This window comes from Brachyistius frenatus, unplaced genomic scaffold, assembly GCF_029030835.1.
Source record: "Brachyistius frenatus isolate BFR_SWC_R1_liver_20210118 unplaced genomic scaffold, ASM2903083v1 Contig_119, whole genome shotgun sequence".
In the NCBI taxonomy this organism is placed as follows: Eukaryota; Metazoa; Chordata; class Actinopteri; family Embiotocidae; genus Brachyistius; species Brachyistius frenatus.
The window spans coordinates 332-27,656 of record NW_027210718.1 but is presented as its reverse complement, the minus strand read 5'-3'; the positions used below and the strand labels follow the sequence as shown (position 1 = coordinate 27,656).

The 27,325-nt window shown below is 41.7% G+C and overlaps 1 protein-coding gene across 1 annotated transcript in view; it reads right to left on the bottom strand.

Annotated features, from left to right (window-relative positions):
• The window catches only part of LOC138629635 (Na(+)/H(+) exchange regulatory cofactor NHE-RF2), a 34,674-nt gene extending 9,891 nt beyond the window's left edge, over positions 1-24,783 (bottom strand). The window contains exons 1-2 of the mRNA XM_069713467.1: positions 24,064-24,783; positions 20,908-21,204 (exon numbers count right to left, since the gene is read on the bottom strand). Coding sequence (XP_069569568.1) covers positions 20,908-21,204; positions 24,064-24,270 — 504 coding nt within the window. The 5' untranslated portion in view covers positions 24,271-24,783. The remainder of the gene's footprint in view (positions 1-20,907; positions 21,205-24,063) is intronic.
• Between the last annotated feature and the right edge of the window lie 2,542 nt (positions 24,784-27,325).

The window sequence follows — 27,325 nt, the reverse complement described above, 5'->3', positions numbered from 1 at the left end:
CGCCACAGTCCAGCTTGTGCCTGCTAAAAATACATATGGAGCATGTGGGCAGGGTGAGAGAGGAAGACAAAGGTGCTGTAGTGTGTTAACAGGAGATGAAGGTTGGTGACAGGTTTTTTTTGTTTTTTTTCACCAATTAATTTCTCCTCTTTGATTTTCTGTACATTTATTGCGAATGCATCTAAGAATTGATGACTGAGGCTCAGTCGTGACAACAGCTCCACTTAGTCCTTTAAATAAACAACACAGATGGCAACATATAATTTGATTTCAGGCACCAAATTCTTTAGGGTAGCAGTGATGTGGGCAGCTCGCCCGGAGATGGAGGGAGGGAGAGAGAGAGAGAGAGAGCATCGACTGACAACGGAATAATTCAGAAACATTCAGCTCTCATAAATCCCTCCTGATCATATTTTTCCTGGCTGGAGAGGAAGTGCCTGGGTTGGGCAGCGGGCGTGGGTCTTCTAAGGGAGAGAAAAATTAATCCAAAATCAAATGTGATTAGAATCCCGAGATCTGGGCAGAGGAAGAAAACAATGTCAGAAAGAAGGAGAGGAAGAAGGGAATAAGCAAGGAGGGAGAGAGTGTGTGGGAGGGATAGAAAATTAGATGCGGCGAGAGGGTTGAGTTCAGGAAAAGACAAGAGGCACGGTCAGGATACGCCGAGCCCCCGAGAAGTACAGCAGACAGATGCAGAGATAAACGGAGGGGCAGAGCGCGCGAAGAAAAATCAAGACGACAGAAGTTTCCAGTAAGAGACGGTGGGGAGGAAAAGAGTTCGCAGTGGAGCTCCTCTAACATAAACAGAGAGAGCAGCACAGCTGGGAGTCATTATGTGGGGGAGACGCAAATGTCTGCCAATCTAACCTCCAACTGCCTCTCAATGCCTGTCCGCACCACACTAATAACCCCCTGAGGCCTGGGCCATCTCTTAAACTCTGTCCTTGACGCACTGTGCATTAGGACACTTTTTTTTAATTAATTTTTTTTATCTGTATAAGTTTAATTGCTTAGATTTCCTGCAGGCCTGAGTGTCTCTACGAGAGGGTGACAACATGACCCTAGCTACGTTCTGAATCACAAACCTTTCCTTCTTACTCTTAGTGTGTACTGCAGCTGCCATTACAAAGTATGTGCTGTTGCGTGTAGTGTGCACACAATTGTGACATACTACTTCATAAAAATGCACCTTGAACTTTGACCAAGTTTGGAACAAGTACGGTTCCTTTTAATGCCTTTTCTTCTTTTACGTCTTCCTTTTTGTGGGCGGAGCATTAGCGTCACCAAGTCTCTCGGCGGCTCAGTCGATACGTATCTTCCGCTGCGCAGAGGATTGTTGGTCAAAACAGCCAGCGAAGCGTGCTGGCCTGCATACTGCAAAATACGACCGGATGTAGAGGGACATCCTGGTATTTTGACATTTCACATTTTATGTGTTAGGATATACTAAATGTTTTTCTGGCATAATGAATAGTGTGGTAGTATGGACCCTGGAACGCATTGTGTGTGTTGTCTGCTCCATTTCAATGGACAATAATCTGTACTGATGGTCTACAAAAGTGTAAAAGACACAGGCTCTTATATGAAAGACTTTAAGAGTGTCAGCCGAAGAGATTTGGACAGCCTGTTAAGTTACGATATAACCTCGGCAAACCAAAAGGCAAAGGCCATCAAATGAAATGTGGCCGCCGTGTTTGTCTGAACTGTGGGGTGTTGAAAACCTCAAGGTTTTTGGGAAAAAATATTTTGATGGTAAGAGAGAGCGGAATGAGAAGTAATGTTTTCCCCTCCTTTGTCAGTAAACTAGCTTGTCATCAGGACAGTTTTCGGTTATCAGCATTGGATGTGTTTTCAAAACAGAGTCCCACATGGAAGGAGAAGCAGCAGGAACTGCTGGGAAAAACACGGGATCCATGTTGAAAGCACTGCAGCACTGTTTAAAACAAGCTCATATGGAAAACTCTGCTTTTCTATAGTATGGAATATTTTACGCTCACTACAGATCATTGTGAAGTTTTATTTCCCACAACACACACACACACACACACACACACACACACACACACACACACACACACACACACACACACACACACACACACACACACACACACACACACACACACACACACACACACACACACACACACACACACACACGTTCTGACCCCGGCATCCTGACTGTCAAAGGGACAAGTGCCATCCCTTGAATACCATTAGTTTCCTGCTACAATCAGCTTTTGTTTGGGTCAGTCTCTGTGAGGACATGTGGGGGAGAGGATACAACACACACACACACACACACACACACACACACACACACACACACACACACACACACACACACACACACACACACACACACACACACACACACACACACACACACACACACACACACACACACACACACACACACACTTCTGTTTGAAAATGTGAACATTTAGATTACACCAAAAAAATAGACTGTAGATTTTTCTTATACTTTATCTGACATAATTTGCCACATAAGTTTAACTTCTTTTACTCGATTTAAAGGAACAGTTCCACATTTTGGAAAATACATTTATTCCCCTGGTGGAGAGTCTTTATAATCTTTTTTGTACCTTTTTTACCTTGTAAATTTTCACCTTTGAGCCCATGCTTCTCTAAGTTAAGATATTTCTTAGCTGGGAGCAGTAACTTCTGGGATTCTGGCTGAATGCCTGTCATCAGATCCAGGCTGAAACACATGCTGCCCCTTGTTAAACTGTAAATGGTCTTTTTTAAATTATTATGAACATTATTATGTCAATTAATAAGCCTTAGAGGTGCTGGTAAGTGGATTTTTTTTTTTTTTGCTTTTGGATAGCGCTAGTCTAGCTGTTTGCCTGTTTCCAGACTTTTATGTCCACAACTGCTGTCACACGTTTCTATTGGTCACAGATTGTACCTTTAATGTGGTGGCATGGTACAGTTGAACAGGTGCAATCATTAATGTATAAAAATGAAGTTGATTGGATTAAATAATTCTTTTCCAGTGTTGTTATACATGCAGCGGCAGTTGTGTGACTACATGTGTTTGTGTCTGTCTCTCTTGATGGGAGCAGTTTTGAGGTTTACGTGACGTATGACTGAGAATGAACATGTACCAGTTTTCATGTTTAATTTGTTTGTAACTGTGCAGACAGACACATATGTATATTTCCCTCCCCGCGAGCAGCTATACTGGAAGTGGCATTGGCAGGTGATGAAACTAGATCGCAGCTTGTTGAATAATTGAGCGGTGGCCTACTGCGATGGATGGATCATGACTGCTGTTAACCCTTTCACAGCTAGGGATCACTGGCTCTCTGTGCGATGCTGTTATACATGCCTTGATTAGCTCCAAAGAACTTTAAATCCAGTCTATGTGCGTGCGTGTAAGCATTTTCAGAACAATGCTCTCACTTATATGCTTCACATAGCAGATTATTTTAAACTTAATATCCCCATTCTAATAAACCAGCCTAGTTTCCTTTGAGCCCCGTGTAAAAAAAAACAACACAGTTTTTCCTGCTGAATTTGGTTTGCTAAAAGCAGATGTGGCCACATATAAAATCTATTTTCATTTAAACGTCTTCTTCCTGCAAACACACCCTCCTTCGTTGATAAATGACCATCTATTGACCAAAGATAACAAATTACAGAATGCAAGTAAAAGGTGAAATAAAAGATAAGTTGTAGAAGTCAGTCAGTCAACGGATGGCACTTTCACAAACAAGAAAGCGTTGTGAGTTAAAATCCAACCTGCAATTCAGCTAAAGTGCATTCGTCAGTTTTTGTTCCATGGCCCTGGCATAATTTTTTATGACTTTCCAGAACTCGACCAGAGTCCTTCCATGACCTAAAAACTGTATCCCAGTTTGCCATTATAATGTCGCAGCTTGGAAAAATTAATTTGGAGTTGACAGCCTGTTTTCCAGTTGGGCCTGTTGTGCAGAAATGATCATAAGCCTACAGTGTTCAAAACAACTGAAAACACTGATTTCTGCTGCATTAAAATATCAATTAAGTTGGAGAATACCGTCCCGTGTATGCCATTAGCAGCTGACAATTTCTTCACTTTCTGACAAGTGATCTTTCCCTGTAGTAAACATCCAAGTGATGGAAGCATAATGTTGCATCGGATAACATGTTAATTGCATTATTATAAGTATTACTTATGGAGGGTGAAATGATTGATACAGTATAGTATTGTACAATTTTGTGTGGCAATATAGCAATTGCCAGATGCATGCAACGTTTCATATATATTTTTCTGACAGTGTTTCTGACTGTCTGAACAGTATGTCTGCTTCATTATCCCATTTTTCTACAATAAAAATGACTGAAGTGAGATAAACAGACTGAAAACATTATCAGATAGATAGATAGATAGATAGATAGATAGATAGATAGATAGATAGATAGATAGATAGATAGATAGATAGATAGATAGATAGATAGATAGATAGATAGATAGATAGATAGATAGATAGATAGATAGATAGATATGTTTTCGAGTGACGGCGGTTGAAGTTGTCTTTAGTTAAATTGTGAATGTTAGTTTTGAACTCTCCATGGTGATACGTTTTGAGGGGTCATCAGATATGTCATTATCTTGATTTACCTTCGTCAGGTTTAACAGAAAATAAACAAATACATTACAGCTGATTGAAACTCCCTCGAGCGCACACTTCCTGGCTGCAGCGAGTTTATCTGCGATACCTGAAATCTAATTAAAAATGGAGCTCTGAATGGAAATGTTGCTGATGTTGCGTGACAGTACAAACAAACAGCAGCACATGGGACTTTTGCTGATGTCATGGTTGAGAACGAGTTGCCATGGAGACAGCAGAGGAGCCAGTGCTGTCTGTCAGAGGCCGTAAAACATGTCGGGTAACTCTTGAGTAGGTAAAAGAAACATATGGACATACATACTGCATATTATCTATGGTTATGCAGATTTAAATCGTTTGTTGACATTGCGTGACAGTGTAATGCAACGACTTCACGTTTTCAGATGATTTAGCAGAACCCATGTGAGGATCATTTAAATGGTCTTTAACAAATTAAGAAAATTGCTGCGTCTCAGCTTTTCTGGCCATGACAGCCCTGCCCTTAAACTGTGTGTGTGTGTGTGTGTGTGTGTCTGTGTGTGTGTGTGTGTGTGCGTATGTGTGCGTGTGCGTGTCCGTAAGTCTCACATGCAGCTGCTTCAAGTGTTGCTCAATCAGAGAAGAGAAGATCTGGCCGATCCACAGTGGGCGAGAAAGAAAGACAGGAGGGGAACCAGAAAAAGCCCCAGAATTGACAGGCAACTGGAGAGAAGCAGAGAGGGATTTGGAGCCTGTAAAAATGAAAATAAAAGGGGGGGGGGGGGTTTAGGAAAATAAGCGACAGGAATGAGCACCGGAAAAGAGAAAGAGGGCAGGCAGAGAAGGAGAGGAAGAAAAGCAGAGCTAGAGAGAACATGAGAACGTGAAGACTGGCCAGAGATCTCGATAACTAACAGTTTTTCCCCCACTGGTGTTGTGCTGCATTGCGTAAGAGCTCTGTGATACGAGGGGAAGCTGTGTGTGTGTGTGTGTGTGTGTGTGTGTGTGTGTGTGTGTGTGTGTGTGTGTGTGTGTGTGTGTGTGTGTGTGTGTGTGTGTGTGTTTGGTTTGTGTGTCCAGTGCTGTTCTAGCAGGACAGGCCTGCTGAGATCTGTTTACAAAGTCCCCTGCTCAGCTGCAGTGCAGTGTGTGTGTGTGTGTGTGTGTGTGTGTGTGTGTGTGTGTGTGTGTGTGTGTGTGTGTGTGTGTGTGTGTGTGTGTGTGTGTGTGTGACGTGCTGTACCTGCTGTTTTAGTGTTTCCTGAGATCATAATTCACCAGCCAGTGAAAGAGAGACAGGAGTGTCGAAGGTAGAATGTGTACAAATGTGAGTGAAACTACTGGAACAAAATATGGAAAGAGAAAGTTGGAGCCAAGCAGCAACATGATCAGATTGGAAAACTGATATACTGTCACGGATCAAATTTTTTAAACTCTCCTCTCCTCACAGATCTACAAAGTTTGTCATAGTAACTTGGACTCAATGCACAAATTCAGGCTTGTCGGCCACTATCAGATTTTTAAAGTTGAACTTCTGCTTTTTAACGCAAATTTAGCTTGACTGTTGAACAACTATGGTTTGCTCTCATCTTTAGAGTACAATAAATAGATTGACCCCCCCTCCCATCCCCCCCTCATGTTATGCACAGCAAGCCAGGCTCTGTCCCAAAAAACTGAACCTGCATGCCAGCAGGTCCAAAGCTCATGAATGAACACATTAACATGTTGTTTGTTTACTGTACATAATCAGGCTTGAAAAAGGTTAATTTGCCATTTTACAGGGGGGTTATGTATTTTATTATTTATTTGTTGGGGCGGAGGGGGGGGTGGGGTGGGGGGAGTGGGGGCGATTTATCAAGTCTCCGGTCTCAGACAAGGAATTGTTGCCCTGTAAAACAGTGAACTGACATATTTACACTTTTTTTTTAGTTTTTCATTGCGATTAAAATAAATAGGATTAACATGTTCCTTAGTGAGCATTAGAGGTGCTGGTGGGCAGGTTTTGTTACAGTTGGACGGAGCCAGGCGAGCAGCTTCCCTCTGTTTTCAGGCTTCATGCTAAGCTAACTGGCAGCGAGACCAGCTCCATTTAGTGGTATGGATTTTGTCATCTAACTCTTGGCAAGAAAGCAAAGCATATTTCCAACAATGTAGAACTATTTGTTCTAAAAACAAACTTTAGAGCATAACACTCTGATTTGGTTGTAATGTCAAAATAAACTAGTGAGAGCATAAGTAGATGATATGCTGTAAAAAAAATAACAATAAAAATCAAAGCCAGACTTGTGCCAGTTATTCCTCTGTTTGTGACTCTGCATGTGCTGTTGTCACATGGCCCTGCAGTCAGATAAGTCAATAGCACCAATAAAAATCATGTCTAAATGACCATTTGAAATTCGAGTAAGAAACTCAAGTCAACTTGTTCATGCCTTCCTTCCTCTGAGGGAGGCTGCCATTGTGTTTTGCTTTCCAACTCCTCATATCAATTTCTCCATTATGTTGCTTCTTATAACTTGTAAAGGACTCTGCTGAGCCTTGAATTCGCTGACATAATCTTCAAGAAAGTGCTGCAGGGGTATATAATTCGTTGTAAAAGAAGCTGCTGCCCTAATTATCCGATGAAGCGTGCATGGACGTTGATATTTTGTGTCATTTAACACCTGCTGAAGATGTTTGCAGCTCGACTGTCAGGCTATCTGCGAAGCTGCGGGGCTGAAGCCTCACTTTATTTAGCCCCTGTGTTTGTACTGCGAACTTAACCGGCTGGGTGTCGGTGGTAACGTTCCCGAGAAAAATCACAAGCAGCGCACATTTGGTGATGCGTTTCCAATCACCCAGCAGGCGACAGGCAACAAGGTCGCTCTTCAACCATCAACTGACTGACGTCACACAGACGACACTGTTTGGATGTCTGGGAGGTGAAGTCCAAAAATACAGCTGCAATTACCTTTTTATTGCCATAGGTGCCGCCAAAGAGAAAAGAAGCTGTACTTTTACTACCAGATAGAAAAGCTTTTTATTTTGTACAATTAAAAAAATACAGTAATTGTAGGTCATTTTACATTAAGGACATGCGTGTGTATTTCACTGTCTTTCTTGACGACAGGTTGTCTTTTGAAACAAATGTACATGTGCTGCGAGCCGCGGGGCACAGCTTCCTCCTGTAAGAAGTTAATTGGATTTTGATTGACCGGTTTTACCAAAATCAAGCTCAGTGTCAGTTTCCAGAGGCGTTCTGTACAATCACGGTGAGACCATCATTCCCTTCTGCGTCTGTTTCATTTTCACGCTCCGAGCACATCATGAGATTCGTGAAACTATGCAAAGAAAGAGAGACAGGGGACAAGGCTTCTCAACAGGTGGTTTAAACCCCCCTTATATCTTTTCTCCATCTGTCTCTCGCTATTTTTCTACACTTCATTCTTCCTTAACCTCCCGTTTGTTTTGCCTTTCATCCCTCCGCCCTCCATGCCATGCCATTCCACGTCTTCTTTCTGCTCGGATGCTTTAACTCTTTTACTCTCGTATTTTCTCTCCACATCTCACGCTTCAGTCTTTTCAGCATGAAATAATATTTCTACCTCTTTGCATTTAAATGTCAGTTTCAACTGTGTGGGCTGCTGGCATGCTGATATGTTGAGCAGTCATGTGCCGGAGGAGGTAGCGACTTTATTAATGTTAACATAGCTTGTTTCTCCTATTGTACTCCTCCCATTCTCTGATTATTTCAATCTATATTCAGATTTGAAAAATATTTTTTTTCCTCCTGTCAAAATCGCGCGAGTGTCTCTCACTGTCTGTTTTTCGTATGTGACAGGATGTCAGTTGGTGACGTTGGTGATGTAATGTTTGTGTGTGTGTCCGCGCCCCCGTTATCAGTGCGTGGCAGATATCCCTCATCCCTTGGAGGTGGTGGATTTGCTGTGTTTTTTCTCAACTCGGTGTGCAAAAAATGTTTGAATGTGAGTTAAGCTCAACAAGTTAGTTGATTCATTGATTTATCTGTGGGTTTAACATTTATGGGCAACGATTTTCCTGTTTTCTCCAGTTTCGTAAATGTTTTTTTTTTTAACTAAAATGTACCAGATCTCTGGTTCCAACGTCTTGTTAGTTTTACAAAACCTTTAATGAGGTCCCATTTCAATCAGGTAAAAGGAGATGGACATTTATTTTTCAGACATTTTTATAAATATAAATTATCCAAAAATAGAAAAATAATCTGTAAGTCACTTTATAGAGTAAATAATCATTAGTTTGAAGCCTATATGTGAGTGTATTTAGACAAGGCGGGCCCCAGAGGGGTAAAGATACGGTCTGGGGTCGGGGGCCTCATCGCTTAGACCGAAACAAAGATTTACATAAACATTCAGAGAGCAGATACATTTGTCATTCCCACTGTCCAATGCATAATGAATCAATTAGAGGGGATTCCTGTCTGCTGCCACGCCACACACATCCCTGCTCATATCTGAACGAATACTAACCTCACCTCAAACACATTTAAACTACACCTCCTCCCGTCATTTGTCAAGTGTTACTCAAACATCTTCAGAATTCCCGGTTGATCCACAGGGATGTGAAGCCCCTCTCCCATTACATCTAGTCGACCCCCACAGACACAGCAAAGGACGGCTGCAATTAAACTGATCCAAGATGTGTGAGTCGAGCAAAACGGAGCAGGGTCAGAGGGACACCAGAAACAAACGGCTGAGTGTGTTTTTTTTTTTTTTTATAAATGTGTGAACACTGCATGGATCAATGTGTGGGAATGTGTGTTGGCTCGCAGCTGTGAGTGCAGCAGCTACTAACGAAATATGTGATGGGACTGAACATAATGACTGGTCAGGAGAAGGAACGAATTTGTGAAACAGCACAAGTTTTGACAGTGAGGCTGAAGTGGAGTGTGCCTCTGCTCGCCACATCATCATCAGCATCACAACACACTGGGTGCAAAGCTCTCGTCACTATTTTCAAAGACCTCTCGATCAGCAGTGATGTGCTACAGCAAAGAAGAATTTCTTGTTTTCTGCCTTTTGAGTTTTCTGTGTTTACAGTGTTTCTGTCTCTTTTTCTGTCTCTCCTATTTGTTGGCAGTGCTTTTGTGTGGGCAGCACATTGATCGATCTTCACCATGGCTGCAGCCGACCTACACTGCTCTAATATTCCCACATCCAACAACTGATATTTAAAAGATGAGATTAAGAAAATGGAGATAGAGAAGCAGAATGCAGTGTATGACTCCCAAACAGACGTTATTTAGTGGAATAGACCTTTAAAATCCTAAATAAAAAACGAGCGTTGATGATTGATGGCAGGCCTGTTTTCCTGACCCAGTAAGAGCTCTACAAAAGTAGTGCAAACTATAAATGATGTTGAGGATTTGGGTCAAGCATCTTAATTGCATCGCATTTTTAGATAGGAAGGATTCAGTTAAGATATGTTACAGCTTCCTAATCCATATACTTATGACTTGGATGATAACAATGACAAATCATTAAAGAAATAATGAACTTCTTTATAACCATTACATTTGTTTACAAAATGCTCTGAGCAAAGGCACAGAACATTACAAAGCACATTAATACAGAAAACATTATAAACATTACTTTTAAGTGGAGAATTCAAGAAAGTAGTTTGGGGGCCCTGAAAGCAAACGCACAGTCTCCATTAGATTCAAGTCTAAGTCAGGAGACTGATGCAGAGCTTTGCTGCAGGATCTGAAGTTCAGTGGTATTAAATACATGTATAGGTTGAAACTATCAACATCCACTATTAAATCGATCACTGGTATGCTGAAGCCAGACCATGGAGCACTTTAAAAGTTAGATAGTTTAAAAAATAAACAGAATATTACAAAAAGGATTTTGTTTGCTGCCCCGCCTCCCCCCAACCCTCTATACCCCCCCTCCCCCAAAAAAAGAAATCCGCTGATTTAGCTGTGTACTCCTTTAACATTGTCAGACTGTTTAATTTCATGCAGCAACACCATAGTTTTTTTTTAATTTTTTTACTTCAGACAATATTTGTTGTTACCTAAACTTAGGGCCTACTTTACCCACAATGAAACTCAAGATGTAGATGTGTTATGTAAGCAGCGGCTATTAAAGCCTCAAGCAGGTTACTCCTGATTTTAGAGAAAAATACAGCTACATGTTCGAGAAATGGTACTACTCGAGCAGTAGGAATCATGTAGAAACAAAACAGAAGGGGGCCGAGGACAGAGCCTTCAGGTACGTCACAATTGAGAGGGGAAAGGTGAACGATAGGAGATAAACCAATCAAGATCTGTGTCTGCAACTCTTACAATGTCGACGTGATGACATTAGACCATGTGCGGGGGATCAGGCCTTATCTCATGAAAACACAACCATCATTTTTCGAAACGTTGCCAAACGTGGCAGGTTCACTGAACAGGCTGCCTCGTTCTCCTACGACTGAAATGGAAGTAGTTTTGTTTTGCTTCATTTCTGTTGCTTCATATTTGGTAGAGTTGCAATTAAGAACAGGTTCAATTACAAAAGTGTTTCCTGACTCATTTTCACGAGGCTGTTAATGACAGCGTTGATTAGGCTGATGTAGAAATGTTTATTTTTTTATAATTTTTTCTTGAGTTTATCAAATCTCACTCTGGCCTTCTGATAAGAATAACACTTACCATAGTTAAACATTTTCCCAAGTGTCTCTTACACATAGAACCTGAGGTAGTTCATTTTGGCTTTACAGTTTTGCAGCTGTTACTGAATAAATTTGGGGACCTTTTTTTTCTCAATCAGAGCTTTACCTGCATATCTTAACCTTTAAGGGTTAAAGATATGCAGATCTACCATCAAACGCTGAATGGGCTTGTTTTTATTAAACTAATGTAACGATTCCCCCCTCCCCCCTGTAATTTAAACAATAACACACTTACAAAATGTGTTATTTTTGTACGTCTGCAGACAAACAGTCAGGTCAGCATCCTCTGGATTAACATGGGAAACATTTGAATATGTTATCAACTCTGCATGTGAGATAATACATAGAAACACACAACTGTGTTCACTCTCACACGCCAACCCACACACTTTTAACACAATACACTCAGTTGTTCACGTCTCTCAGACAATACCCTCCTTACTAACTCCACTCGCCTTTCTGTCTTTTTAATTCCCCCGACATGCGAACATACACCATCGTTCCCCACTCGTAACTCTTCCATATCCTACACACACACACACACACACACACACACACACACACACACACACACACACACACACACACACACACACACACACACACACACACACACACACACACACACACACACACACACACACACACACACACACACACACACACACACACACGCACTGGATCAGGACCCCTGATGTAACAACATTGGTATTCAAAGCAGGGGGTGGGGGTCTTGTACCCCAGCTCCAGATGTTCGTAACATGATTGCACACTCACTCACTCTAACCAACGTGTGCACAGTAACATTCTTTATTTCAGTATCACACATGACCTCAAATGCCTTGTTTAATCAGAGCAACAAGTACCCACCCCTCACTTCTTCTTATTTGTTGTTGTCCCACATGGCTTACAATCTCCAGACTACTCCTGTGCTATGTGCTGTTACATTGGAGCTGACAGGCATCTTTTTTCTGTTATCAACGGCAAAATGACAAATTCCGCCAGGGAACTGGACGAGGAAGAGATAGGAATCCTACAGAGTCGGGGCTGAGCGTCATCTCATTTTCTGTTGTTAAAAAGTAATAGCCCGAGGTGATAATTTTTTTTAGCGAGCAGAGACGAAGACCAAAAACCCAAAAGGGCATTTAAAGAGTACCAAACAAGGAATAATGATTTTCTCACGCAGATCTCTCTCACTCAAACCACTTCCACAATTTGTATTTTCCAAAAAAGGACTGAGTCTTAACACGTTGGACATGCGTATGTATTTTTCTTGAAGTTTTCTTCAGGAGGTTTCTGTGTAAACTGTTAGGATTCTCTCGTGTACGTCTGCCTCATGTTTGTCTTGTTTAGTCTTGGCTGATGTTTAGATGGAAATCAGAATCTGTTAGGTTTCACCACCTGTGATGCACGTGTGTCCTCTCGTAGCTGTGCACAAATATGCACATAAACCTGCATGTGTCAGCGCAGACACGCATACTGAATAAAAAAATACAACATGTTGAATCTTCACGCATTAAACAAAGCTGTATTACATTATTGACCGTGCAAACGTTTAAACTCATGCACACATGCAGCCCACCTCCACAAACACCCCCCCCTCCTCTCTAACTGTTTTAACAGATGTGTGTGTGTGTGTGTGTGTGTGTGTGTGTGTGTGTGTGTGTGTGTGTGTGTGTGTGTGTGTGTGTGTGTGTGTGTGTGTGTGTGTGTGTGTGCGCGCGCTCGCTTTATCGAGAGCAGATGATCTTTAGAAGGCCCCTCAAAATCCTTAACATGATGTAGTGACGTTTATTAAAACACAAAGTGCTGTTCTCGTGGAGCCTTGTATGTTAGCAGCAGGGTCAATCATCTGGGCGACAGCAGCTGGTTCATATTAATTTCTGTCTGACTGCGCCGTGTTGGCAAGTTCTTGAAAATAGGTGCAACAGACATTACGTCTTGTGCTGCAGATCAGTTGCACGTTTCTGCAAAAGCTCTTTCTCCTCCCGCCTCTCTTTTCATATTTTCTACATCGATCCTTTTATTTTGCAGAATCTTTTCCACGTGTATCTTTCCTGCACACTACGCAGTCGGGTAGCTCGGATGCCCACCGTCGCCATAGCAATGCCTTTCTGTGTACTTCCCAACAAGCCCGGTGCTAAACCAGCCAGGAGTGCGGCAGGACTGGAAAGAAGAACAAAAGACCACAATATGTTTATGTGTGCGGTGGAGGTCTCACCACCAACAGAGGGAACATTCAGGCCATGAAGAGGTGGGAGAGGAGGTCATTAGAAACAATATCTTCTCCAAAACGCAGTCATTTCCTACACACGAGGCCGGACCATGTCTCTCTCTGTATTTCACTACTTTTCAGCTGCTTTCGACCCACTCGCAACAATTGAATTAGTCTCTCTTACTTTTAAATCTGCTCGACAAACCCCTTTAGTTTAGTGCAACGTCGAATAATCTCGGTTTTGTACAATGAATGTGAAATATGAACTTTCACTGAACATAATTTTGTGTATAAATAATATATGATACACTTTAAAGTCATATAAAGTTAGATAGTTAACTAGATTTAGATGGAAACAAAAAAAAACCATTCTATGTTGGGTGTCCACTTACTAACTGTTCACACATGTGGCTGATGAGATTACATCTGCCGGTTGAGTTCAGGACGGCCCATATTTGTGTTAGATTGATTTCTTGTTTTGATATTCTGTTATCATTACCAGATGATGAGCTAATGCTAATTACAGATGATTACAAAGTTCAGTTTATGCAATTAGGAGCACAGTAAAGACGGAAAGACACAAATTCTGCTGGAAATGTGGGTGAAACTATTTAGCCAGGTTGACACAGATTAAAGCAACGTGTGTGTATATGTGTGTGTGTGTGAGAGCATACATGTTTGTGTGTGCGCCTGTAAAAAAAGGTTCTGGGGAGAAAGTGACACCTAACACGTTATCTCAGGCTTTTGTGTGTGTGTGTGTGTGTGTGTGTGTGTGTGTGTGTGTGTGTGTGTGTGTGTGTGTGTGTGTGTGTGTGTCAGAGCACTGACACCTGAGGTGTGCCTCGTGGTAAGGTGATACATCTCCGACTCATATTGTTCCTGTCCTTGAAGTTCTCTTTAAAACAGGTTCAGGCAGATTCAATAATCGTGTCTCTTAAATGTATTCGATGCAGTCCGCTGGGTGCCATTGTGCCTAAAAGCAAATGATTGAGCAAGAAAGTGGACAGAAAATAACTTGAAAGACTAAGCTAAGAAAATGACTGTGCTGAGCTTATGCCTCAATTGAAAACAATTTTCTCTGGTCCTGTCAGAGAGAGCAGCAAGACGAGATGTCTTTAAAGTGATTTCATTGTATTCTGTGGTTCATGTCAGTTTATGGAGCCCACTTTAATTTACTTGAAAAATGAACATGATGCTCGATGACATTTCTCTCTGATGTCGACCTTCAGATCTTCAGGCCCCCCCAATAACAACAAAACAGCCCTTATGTTTACCGGGCTTGTATAAGGTTGTATAATTAAGCATTGTGGTGGTTGATGTCAACAGTAATGAACTGTTAAGGCCTGAACATCGGCTTGGAGACCGACAATGACTGAACTGATGGAAATGTTCAAGGAAAATAGAGAAAATGATCTTCGTTCATTTGTTTGTCTTGTTTGCGTGTGATGTTAAAACTGCAGTGTACGCACACATAGAGAAACAGCAAGTCGACGTCTCGACTCTCACTGCTGCATCACAAATCAAGAAGGAAGTAAACATGAGAGGAATGCAACAAAAAAGAAACCGGGGGGGGATGAGAGGCCGTAAAACAGAGGAAAAAATACAGGCAGTGTCATGTAACGAAGGGAACACGCGCACAAACACACAAAACCTCTGGTGGGGATATTTATTGGGAAACATGCAAGTGATTATAATTGTAGAAATGTTCATGTTTAACAATGTTTCTTCTGCCTGGTTGTGTGTGTACAGTCCATGTGCTCATCTCAGGGCATTTGTATCTGTAGTTGCAGAAATGTAAGAAGAGGAGAAAGAAAACACGCTGTAAGGCTTCTGACATAAAATCTTGGTATTTGAGCCAAATGACATATTTTCCATATTGTAAGACTGTCACAGTCCTGATATTCCCTTTACAGCAGCGGTTTTCAAAGTCTGACACTGTGGGACCTCCCTTTCCTCTCGCCTCTCTCCTCACCCCTCAACATCCAATAACTTGGGATTTTGGGGGACGTAAACAGGAAGTATAGTGTTGTCATGGAGTTAGTTAGCTGTCAACAGTTTTTTGTTGTTGTTTTGGCTTGCATTTGTTCACATATTGGCAAAATGTTACATTTGAAATTGTGCATATTAGCTATTAGCAGTTCCTGGTTTCCTGATTACGCTAATACTGAAGAGAACTTAAAGTAACGCCCCCTGACTTTCTCCTTCCACATTCGCTCATGTGTCGCTCTGCATCACCCCCTCAACTCTCCGGCGACCACCTCACAGTCTGAAAACCTGAGTTACTTATATATTTTGTTATTTATTTACAGTTATACTATATTTATATATAGTTATATATATGCAAATCTGCTTAAAGTCAAATAAAATGGAATCGAAAGCACGGTAAAATAAAACAGTGGGAGCATGTTGTGCAGCCAAGTTCTTTGTCAGCTTGGTATTCAGATGTACAATATGGAATTCTCAGCAGGGTGGGGGAAGGTGTTGAAAACATACAGATAAGTTAATATACAGTTATCCACGTATGTGCACACACCTTCATACCATCACTGACATACTGGCACAGGAAAAGGCAGTGCCAAGCATCTATCTACCACAGGGGTGTCAAACATACGGCCCGCGGGCCGGATCCGGCCCGCCAGGGGGTCCAACTCGGCCCGCCGGATGACTTTGCTAAGTGTGAAAATTACAGAAAGACATACATTGCATTTCTATGAGAATATGGAGGTTTATGAGTACAAACGTTTTGTAATTTTTTTTAAATTTTTTTTTAATCGATCCAGTAATTGCTTCAGAAACAGTCAATTGACTATTGACGTCAACAGTGTGACGTCAAACGCGTCACAAAGCGAGGGAATCTGCAGAGAGCCCAGGCAGATAAACAGTGGGCTGATGTCTTGAGTTTTTGGTCTTTATGTTTCTAGTTTATTGTAGAAAGACCTTTAAAATAGGGTTTATCATCCAAAAACCTTCACCAATGATTTAGACATAGAGAAATGTTGTCGTTATGTATGTGCTATTATGCTATGATTTTACTGGTCTGGCAGTATGTGGCCCCTTAACTAAAGTGAGTTTGACACCCCTGATCTACCATATCATCGGCCCTCGCTGTGTGACGCCACTACTTTGCAAAGTTTTTCATTTCCAACTCTCCTTTTCCCTTGTCTCCTTCCTTCCCTAAACAAATACAACATGATGAGAAATTGACTGCTGTCAGCAGTTTGGCAGAGTGAGCAAAGTGAAATTGAGCAAAGTGAATTGACTTCTACAGCTGTCAAATCTAGACAAATAATAAATTGTCTTTAGCTAGTTTTTTTTTTTATTTATTTATTTTTTCTCTCGGGGATTCATGGTTTGATTGCCGATCAATCCGTTTCCCCCCTCCCCCTCTGCGTTTGTTGTGGTAAATACTCTGCATTGATTGCCAAAGCTTGTTGCGAACCACATGGACGATTGACCACTACACCAGACAAAACATGCTGTTTCAGCATGCTGTGCCAATACTGAGTGTGCCTATCTAATGGAGCAGCTCCTTTGAGATGGGACAGGAAACAGAGATGTCCAACACTTTACAGACAAGTGCAGTTGCCACGGCATGATATCTGTCTCAGAGAATATAAGTGTACAGTGAACCCTCGTTTATCGCGGGGGTTACGTTCCAAATAGAGACCGTGATAGGTGAAATCCGTGAAGTAGTAACCTTTTTTTTTTTTTTACAATTATTATACAATGAAATACTCCATAATACATTGAAACCAAAGAACAAAACCTTTTTACAGGCCCAAGCATTTGTTTAACAAATAAAAGTACTGTATAAATGTTTTTTTTTACAAATAACTACTGTACTGTAAAATAATAATTTTAATCATCAATACGAACTGAAGGCTTCAAATTGCTGAGATCGGCACCGCCCCACTGCGACCCGAGTCATTGGATTAGAACGGGAGGAAATGAAAAATGATTATGAAAACAAATACAAAGTACAGTAGGACAAATAGTGACTCGTGTATTTCACTGCTCTTCTGACTGAGCTGCTGCATCCTGACTCCGCTCTGCAGCGGTTCTTTCTTCTAAAGCCGGCGGTGCAGGTGTGGTTTTTCGAGAGAAGAACATAGTTATCGGTAGTTGTTGTCGCTCTTTTTTCTTCTGGGCAAAAAGATTCTTATAAACCGACATGCCACCATCGATTATTTTTAATTTGGCAAGCTGTTTTACGTACGTGTACATATTAAACCGCAACGTTATTGACAAACAGGTAGAGAAGAAGCGGAGAGACTGTTTAGCCAATCAGAATGCAGAACACAATGCACAATGCAAATCCGTGAAGCAGCGAGACCGTGAAAGGTGAACCGCGTTATAGCGAGGGTTCACTGTATTTCACAATTTGTTTTGTAATTAGTTACAGTTAAAGGAATAAAATCTTTTTTTTTTTTTTTTGGTGGAACAAAGATATAGGCCAAGTTGAAACTTTCCAGCCAGAATGCTGCTGTCTATAAAGGACCTCAAAGTCTCACACACACACACACACACACACACACACACACACACACACACACACACACACACACACACACACACACACACACACACACACACACACACACACACACACACACACACACACACACACACACATGTCAGCCCCCCTGAGCCAAGGAAGATGTCGAAGAGAGCCAAGACATTTTTTTTTTCTATTTTAAAATTGATGTTTAAACATTCACCCATTATTTTCGTTATGCATTAACATTACAAACGGGACACATCCTTTTACCATCAGAGGGATACTCAAAGATGTTGAATGCGTTTCCTCCTTTGGAAACCACTTTGCATCCACATTTTTTTTCAAACTGGATATCCATCCTTTAAGATAACCCCACATTTTTTGAATATCCAAAGTTACCCCACGCTGATTTTTGATCACTTTTTCTCTTTTTTTTTTTCTCCACTGTATGTTTGTGTGTGGCACCAGTTGCTGAGTCTGATCTCCATTGGTTGCATTTTTTTTTTTTTTCCCAATTCCGGGAATAAACATTTGCGTGTGGCTTGATAACCATCAGTCTTTATAGGTCTGTACGCCGTGATACAGACATACCTCTGCAACCCTACGCACATCAATCGAGTGACAGTTGAGCCCGAGCCGGAGGTGGCTGATGTTCAGTCACAGTCCCTGTGTAAATGAAGTTGTTTCATCCGTCCTCACTCTCTAATCAGCACAAGTGTGACCTCAAACAGCAGCTCTTACATTGTCCTCCAATTTTCTTGCTTCTTATTTTGCTGCTGCTGCCTCTTGGCTCGCCTTCTTTCCACTCTTTCATTAGAGTCATTAAGACCAAGAGAGAAACAAGAGACCTCTAAACATTTCCTGAACCTAGCTGGGCCGATCCGACCCCGCAATGCACTGGGATTTCTCCACACAGGTCACAAAGCCAGAACAGAACAAAGACACGCACACATTTAAGATTTAACTGATTGGCCCTGTCACTGCTCTAGTAGAAATAGTGCCTGAGAGCTGCTCATATATTGGCAGGGCAAACCTAAGTGAAAACACATGTGTAAATGCAGAAAGCAGAATTTGAACTGCCTCGTCTCCCTGATAGGGACCATGTGAAACCAAATCCGATCAGATCTTTGTGTTCCACGAGAGACAGAGCGTCCGGAAACACATCCTGCTTTCCATGTCAACACGGAATAATAATAAACAGTGATTCCCAAAAAAATGAAAACATAGATATATCAAATGCTTACTAAGTGTTACACAACCATAAATAAACAGAGAAAGAAGGTAATACATTTGTCCTGTAAAGACTCACTCTGAAACGTCATTTCACAATAAATGGGATACCGACAAAATACAGGCATTCAGAAAATCTCTATATTCATCTTTTTTTTTTTTTAACAATTTCTGTGAATTTCTTTTCCTGAAGAGTCACTACATTCTCCATTGACAGATTCCTAACACGTGCCAGGTCCCACCCTCTTGACCTTTCACATCCTCTTCGACCTCTAGCACAACATCTGGAATGCTCTCGGGTAGCTTTGTTATCCCCTCTGGATGCCCACATCCATAAGCAGGCGCACAACTCACGTGCACGCATTAAAGGCTGCATAACTCCACTAATCTAATCTTAAACTGGCAAAACAACTAGAAGTCTGGCGTGAAAGCATGTCTGAGCTGAGGAGAATCTGTTCAAAGACGTGACTCACAACCTGCAATCTGCTTGCTAATGCGTTAAGTATTTTTACCTCTTGTGTATGGGAGTAGACAAATCTCCAGTGCCTGAGAAAGCTGGTGTTTGTAGGCTAGGCGATGGGTATTTGTTGGTTTACTTAGGAAGAAGAGGAGGAAGTTTACGTTGACAAAAATAAACCATATTGCTGTAACTGCGGGACAGATATCAGTGACAGTTTATAGACTTTATGCTACATCCACTCAACACAATGATGAGACCAATTTAAATGACACAAGAGAACTTCACGTTGCAAAGAATAGTTTGATGCCACAGATTGATGCCACTCTTGTGTACGCATGATAAATATGAAGCTATAATTTACAGGAAACAGAAGCCTAGCCTAGCTTCTGTTTAAACTTTTTTTTTTTTTTTTTTTTTTTTAAATCAGACGTACCAGCATTTCTACAGCTTACAAATGAATTGGATATATCTCAAACAAAACATTTCCTTAAGTCTTGCCAGGCAACCGAGTCCAGGAAATTACTGCACCACAGCCTGTTGTTTTTCCGCTTTGGTTTTTGAATTGATGGTAATATCTTAAGATACAACATGTCTGTTAATGATCCTTAAGAGGTGCTGGTAGGTGGATTTTGTTACCATTGGATGGAGCAAAGCCAGCTGCTTCCCCCTGTTTTCCGTCTTAGTTTGTTACCCCGATTGATGCCAGCGTGGAGCATGTATGTTAATGTGACGCTACAATTTACAGGCGCTTAGCTCTGCACAAAGACTGACGACAGGGAGAGCAGCTAGCCTAGTCTCTGAAAAGTTTTTTTTTTTTTTTTTTAAACATGCATACCAGCATTTTAAAAGTTCACAAAGTAATATGACGCATCTCCAACGAGTCATTTTCTGGAATCTTATCTTCAGCCTTAGGTTGCCAGGCAACCGACTCCAATAAGTTCCTGCACCACAACATGTTTTCCCACTTTGGTTTTTAAATAGAGTGTAAAAACCAATATAAAATAAATAAGATTCAACATACATTAGCTAAGAGGTGCCTGGCTGACATGAGAGTGGCTTCAATCTCTCTGCTAACTCCAATCAAGAAAGGCCAGTGAGAGGATTTCCAAAATGTCAAAATGAGTGCAGTGCTGATGATGAGGTGAAAACGTTTAAAGATGACGACCATGACTGTAACAATGTCGACCATCACTCTTTAATCCCACATGTCCTGCAGTGGTGGAGGGCTTACCTTCTTGGCAGCCTTTGACGGTGACCTCCTGGTCGGCTTCTGCACCTGGCCGCTCCGCGTGATGGGCTGCTTGGACACCGAGCCGTTCTCCCGCTTCTTGGTGGGGGACGATGGAGTCGAGGACGGTGCCGGGGAGGGGGAGGCTGGTGGAGAGGAAGAGGAGGAAGGAAGCCCCGTCCCGAGAACGGCCATCTCCTCTGTGGCTGTGAGGCGCAGGCTGCGCAGGCTTTCGTGCGTCTCTTGGTCGACCACCAGCAACCTGGTCTCATCGTCCACCGCTTTGATCCGCTGAACCACCTGAGGGACGAAATAAGAGGTGTGACACTTCCAGTCACGTCAAACATTATTTGGTTAACAACTCTTTTTAGAAGCAGCCAGTCAACACTATGACGTGGTTCTAAAGTATGTAATACATTCACACTCTCCTTAGACACGTAGATGAGCAGACCATGTCAAAGTGTGCGTAGAAATATATAAACACTGACCAAAATATTATACTGCTTCTACTTAGGACGGCACTTAGTGGTGCACAGAAAAAAAAAAGCCATTTTTCTAGTCAAAATACCAAACATTTGATGGACATTAGTTTCCTTTTTTTAGTCTCAATGTTACAGAATCTTTTATTCTGACTGTCTAACAGAACAAAGCCTTTGAGGAAATTATGAGTTGTTGGAAAAAAAATAGATAAGGAAGAGTTCAAAACATGCTCTTAATCAATCCCTCACATAATTTAACATGACAACAATTTTGGAGCAACATCTCTCAAATACTCAGCAGAGAAGAGATGTTTGCAGAAGTGGTCTATTACTATTAAGATGTCCTCAAACCACATTATCTGAAAACACAAGTATTAGAGCAGGAATATCATACTCCATCTTCCTGTCTGTTTTCAAAAGCAGCAAGTTCAAACTCGATGATCAACAGGTTTGTTTTAATCTCCACTGCAACAAGGTTACAGAGAAACCTAATACACTGTACACAGAGGTGCCTCATGTCCCTCTGCTTCTGTGAGCTTGGGAAAAGAAAGATCTGAGCCTGCTGTTTCTTTCTGATCACCAACCAGGACTCAGAGTGAAACTCCACCACATGCAAACAGAGGTGTACAAAGTCTGTTAATGATGTAATTTATGGAGACGGTTCAACAGTCATATTTACAGATATTTTTAGGCATATACAGTGCATCCGGAAAGGATTCACAGCGCTTCACTTTTTCCACATTTTGTTATGTTACAGCCTTATTCCAAAATGGATTAAATTCATTTTTTTCCTCAAAATTTTACACGCAATACCCCATAATGACAAAGTGAAAATAGTTTGTTTAAATTTTTTTTGCAAATGTATTAAAAATAAAGAACGAAAATATAACACGTACATAAGTATTCACAGCCTTTGCTCAATACTTTGTTGAAGCACCTTTGGCAGAAATTACAGCCTCAAGTCTTTTTGAGTATGATGCTATAAGCTTGGCACACCTATTTTTGGACAGTTTCTCCCATTCTTCTTTGCAAGACCTCTCAAGCTCCATCAGGTTGGATGGGGAGCGTCGGTGCACAGCCATTTTCAGATCTCTCCAGAGATGTTCAATCGGGTTCAAGTCTGGGCTCTGCTTGGGCCTCTCAAAGACATTCACAGAGTTGTCCCGAAGCCATTCCTTTGTTATCTTGGCTGTGTGCTTCGGGTCGTTGTCCTGTTGGAAGATGAACCTTCGCCCCAGTCGGAGGTCCAGAGCGCTCTGGAGAAGGTTTTTATCAAGGATGTCTCTGTACATTGCTGCATTCATCTTTCCCTCCATCCTGACTAGTCTCCCAGTTCCTGCCGCTGAAAAACATCCCCACAGCATGATGCTGCCACCACCATGCTTCACCGTAGAGATGGTATTGGCCAGGTGATGAGCGGTGCCTGGTTTCCTCCAAACATGACGCTTGGCATTCAGGCCAAAGAGTTCAATCTTTGTTTCATCAGACCAGAGAATTTAGTTTCTCATGGTCTGACAGTCCTTCAGGTGCCTTTTGGTAAACTCCAGGTGGGCTGTCATGTGCCTTTTACTGAGGAGTGGCTTCCGTCTGGCCACTCTACCATACAGGCCTGGCGGCCAACTCTAGGAAGAGTCCTGGTGGTTCTAAACTTCTTCCATTTACGGATGATGGAGGCCACTGTGCTCATTGGGACCTTCAATGCTGCAGACCTTTTTCTGTACCCTTTCCCAGATCTGTGCCTCGATACAATCCTGTCTCGGAGGTCTACAGACAATTCTTTGGACTTCATAGCTTGGTTTGTGCTCTGACATGCACTGTCAACTGTGGGACCTTATATAGACGGTGTGTGTCTTTCCAAATCATGTCCAATCAACTGAATTTACCACGGGTGGACTCCAATCAAGTTGTAGAAACATCTCAAGGATGATCAGTGGAAATAGGATGCACCTGAGCTCAATTTTGAGTGTAATGGCAGAGGCTGTGAATACTTATGTACATGTGATTTTTTCGTTTTTGATTTTTAATAGATTTGCAAAAATGTCAACATTTGTATTTCACGTTGTCATTATGGGGTATTGTGTGTAGAATTTTGAGGGAAAAAATGAATTTAATCCATTTTGGAATAAGGCTGTAATATAACAAAATGTGGAAAAAGTGAAGCGCTGTGAATACTTTCCGGATGCACTGTACATGACACTACATGCAAATATTCCTCAGAGGCTTGCTCATTTGTACCATAGATACACCAGAAAGTAAAGTGCACATCTTGAACAATATCATAGTACCGTCTTTCCAAAGAAAGGATTTGCACATGCTCGTCAGTTAAATGAAGTGGATCACGTGACTGGAAAGTGCAACCATATGGCAAAAAAAAAAAAAAAAAAAAAAAGGGTTTTAACAAAAGTGCTGCACAAACTATCACGAATTGAACAAGAAGTTTGAAGAGTTTCACAGCAATAACTTGCAGACAGCTGGTTTATCACGCCAGGAGAAGGAGGAGGGTACGTGAGAGCCAGGCTGGTCTGATCGTCACTGTCCCGTGCAACACGATGTCAGGATGCACACATCAGCCTGTGTGACCTGTTGATGCAGACACCCTTTGCGCAGCCATCTGTCGCTCGTCCTGTAACATAAGTCTTAAATGCACATGCTCAAAATCATGAAATGCACATCTACTCGCCTGGTGGTGCGTTTCTTTCTCCACGTTAACTCCATTCACCGCAACAACTCTGTCCCCGGCACGTAGTCCGGACGCTTCTGCGGGGGAGCCAGGTTCCACTTTGCGGATGAACTGTCCGCTCTTCCCCTTCTCGCCATGCAAGTGAAATCCATACCCGTTGTCCCCTTTTGCCATGATACAAAGCCGCGGCTTCCGCTCGTTGGCCATTTCCTTCTGTCGTTTTAAACCTGGTCTCTTTAAAGTATACTAATCTAAATGCAAAGACGGGAGTCTAGGAAAGCGGGTACAAGGCTAAAGTTCCACGGTGCGAAAACATACCTGCCCGATACGCACGCTTTCCCCCATATCAGAGCTCCAAATGCGCTTCAAAAGAAGAACGGCCAGTGTTAAAAAAAAAAAAAAAAAAAAAAAGTGCATGCAACAAAACAAACAACAACAGCAAAATGAAAACGTAAGGAAATGATGCTGTCAGTCCAACAGACCGTGTGTCTCCGTGTCCAAGATGAAGCGCACTGCTGCTGGCCACTCCAAAACTGATCCGTCGCAGCGCGCAAAGACTACGAGCCTCCAACAGAGCATCAATAATGTTGCTGCAGGCGTCGTTTAAGTGCTAAGAGATCACCGGGCGTTCACTTCTCCCTTCGACATTTATCCACGACAACCGATCGGAGCACATACGTTCAGTTAGTTTGCGCAGGATTAGCGCCTCTCTCCAGACCGTCTACCTGTTTGTGCACCGAAACATTCAGAGCAGTGACACAGGATTTAAAATGATACCATATCGCCCCCTGGGTGGCAGAACGTGGTTTGTGTCCTTCTGGGTTTGTGAGGGGAAGACGTCGGTGCATCTCAGAGTAAGCAAAATAGTCAGTGAAAATGAAATCTTTTGATGAAAACAGTCTATACAACTTTATTTATGCATATTATATATTTATAAAATATTCAACAGAAACATGAATTTGAATCAATTTAAACTTATTAATACCTTTAGCTTTTTTAACAGACTACATTAAATAGCTTTTATTTTTTTTTGACATGGTTGTAATTTTTTCAGCAAAATCTAAATTCAGTGTAAATATCGAATTTAGGTTATTAGAGTAGAATACATTAAGTTGATTAGCCTACACTAGTGTACAATCTTTGGGTTAGTCAGCACTCGCAAACTCACTACTGTGAAAGCTATCAGGTGAAGAAAAAACTCCACATTGTTTTCCCAAGTACATTCAACTTTCGGATTATTGCTTTTTATTTGTATTCTGATTATTTCCATCCATTTATGCTTATTTATTTATTTTGTGGGACAAACTGGTAATGTTACCCGTGAATGGTGACATTACCCGTTTCCACCAGGCGCCTACTAAGCACTGGTGTTGCCTAATAGCAACAGGTCCGTTTGCCTAGCCTAGCCCTAAACAGTTCTATTTTTACATATTACATCAGAATTACAAAACACAAAACATAGCACATTATCCTTCATGATTTACTTACTTACATTTGCATGCATGTCAATTTCGAGGAATATTACTTCACCTAAACGGTGGAAACGAAGAGGCAGAAAAGTTTAGCTTGTGCACAGCTGGACTGTAGTTTTTTTTTTTTTCTCTGCTGCACGTCCCTTTAAATCAGGGGTGTCAAACTCATTTTAGTTAAGGGGCCACATACTGCCCACTTTGATCTCAAGTGGGCCAGACCAGTAAAAATCATAGCATAATAACGCATACATAACGACAATATTTCTCTCTGTTTAAATCATTGGTGAAGGTTTTTGGATGATAAACCCTATTTTAAGGTCTTTGTACAATAAACTAGAAAAATAAAGACCAAAAACTCAAGACATCAGCCCACTGTTTATCTGCCCGGGCTCTCCTCTGCAGATTCCCTCGCTTTGTGAAGCGCTTCTGGCTCCGGAGCAGACGTCGCATTTACGCTGTTTTTGAAGCAATTACTGTGTTTTGGCAGAAATGTTTGTTGGTTTAGCGGCTGGTTGTGTAAAAAAAAAAAAAAAAAAAGTGCAAGTCGAATGCACTAAAGCGTGAGGAGCAAGAGCAGAGGTTCAGTTTTGTGACCTCGTGTGTTGCGCTCACAAACCTCCTTTGAACTCAAATGACTTTGACGGTGTGTTTTATAAGATAAACCGGAGCACCCGGAGAAAATCTAAATGAATCATATTGTTTACATGCTAATATTACCTGTTTCCACCAGACGCAAGTTGATGGAAAATGTTTGAAAGGGGAGTGTTGTTTTTTTTTTTTTGTGGTAGTCATGTGTTTTGGTTTAGCTGTCGGCTGTGTAGCTGCTATTCTACGTGGCTAATGTGCAAGACTGTCCTTAAGACGACATGTCTTCGGTGGACTTGTATTTACTATTGGTTTAGCTGCATCTAACTTTTTTTTTTTTTTTAGGTCTAACCTTAATATCATGTGAAACTTAATTATTTTTCTGCGGCACACCTTCACATGCAGGAGGTGACGGGGGTTTCAGATGCCTGAGGCCGCTTCTCCGGGGAAACGAGTGGAACGATGGCTTTCTTCGCCCGTGCAAGATTTTCCTGACGTTTGTATGCGAATGGTGGACTCGTGTCCACTACTTTTTTAACTGCATTCAGCTTTTCAAGGTGTTTATCGTATGAGATCAAATCCATTTTATAGTCTACACTTTTGCATGCAGCAGGATACAGGCCATGAGATGCCCGAAGCTGCTTCATTAGGGAAACGGGGGCAACGATCGGTCGTTTCACCCGTGGAACGCTGTCTTGAAGATGACATGCCTCCGATGGACTCCTGTCCACTTCTTTAACTGCATTCAAGTTTTTTAGGTACATATCACGTGAATCTATGTCCATGTTTTGCTGTACATTTTTACATGCAGCAGGTGACGGGGGTCGAGATGCCTGAGGCCGCTTCATTGGAGAAACGGGGCTAACAATTGGTTGTTTCACTTGTGAAATACTGTCTTTAAGATGACATGTCTTTGGTGGTGTCGCGTCCACTATTGTTTTACCTGCATTAATCTTTTTAAGGTGTTTGTCACATGAGACCATATCCGTTTTATGCTTTACATTTTTACATGCAGCAGGAGTGGTTGGAACCATGTTTTGTTTCAGAAGTGCAGTCCTGTCCTTTACATAATATAACTTTGATGGTCTCCTGTCCACTCTTGGTTGAACTGCATTCAACTTTTTGCCTATTTTCTGCCAATTAGGTGGGGTGATAGATATTTCCATCTTTTGTATGCTTAGAAATATGTGTACCTGGTGTGTTGT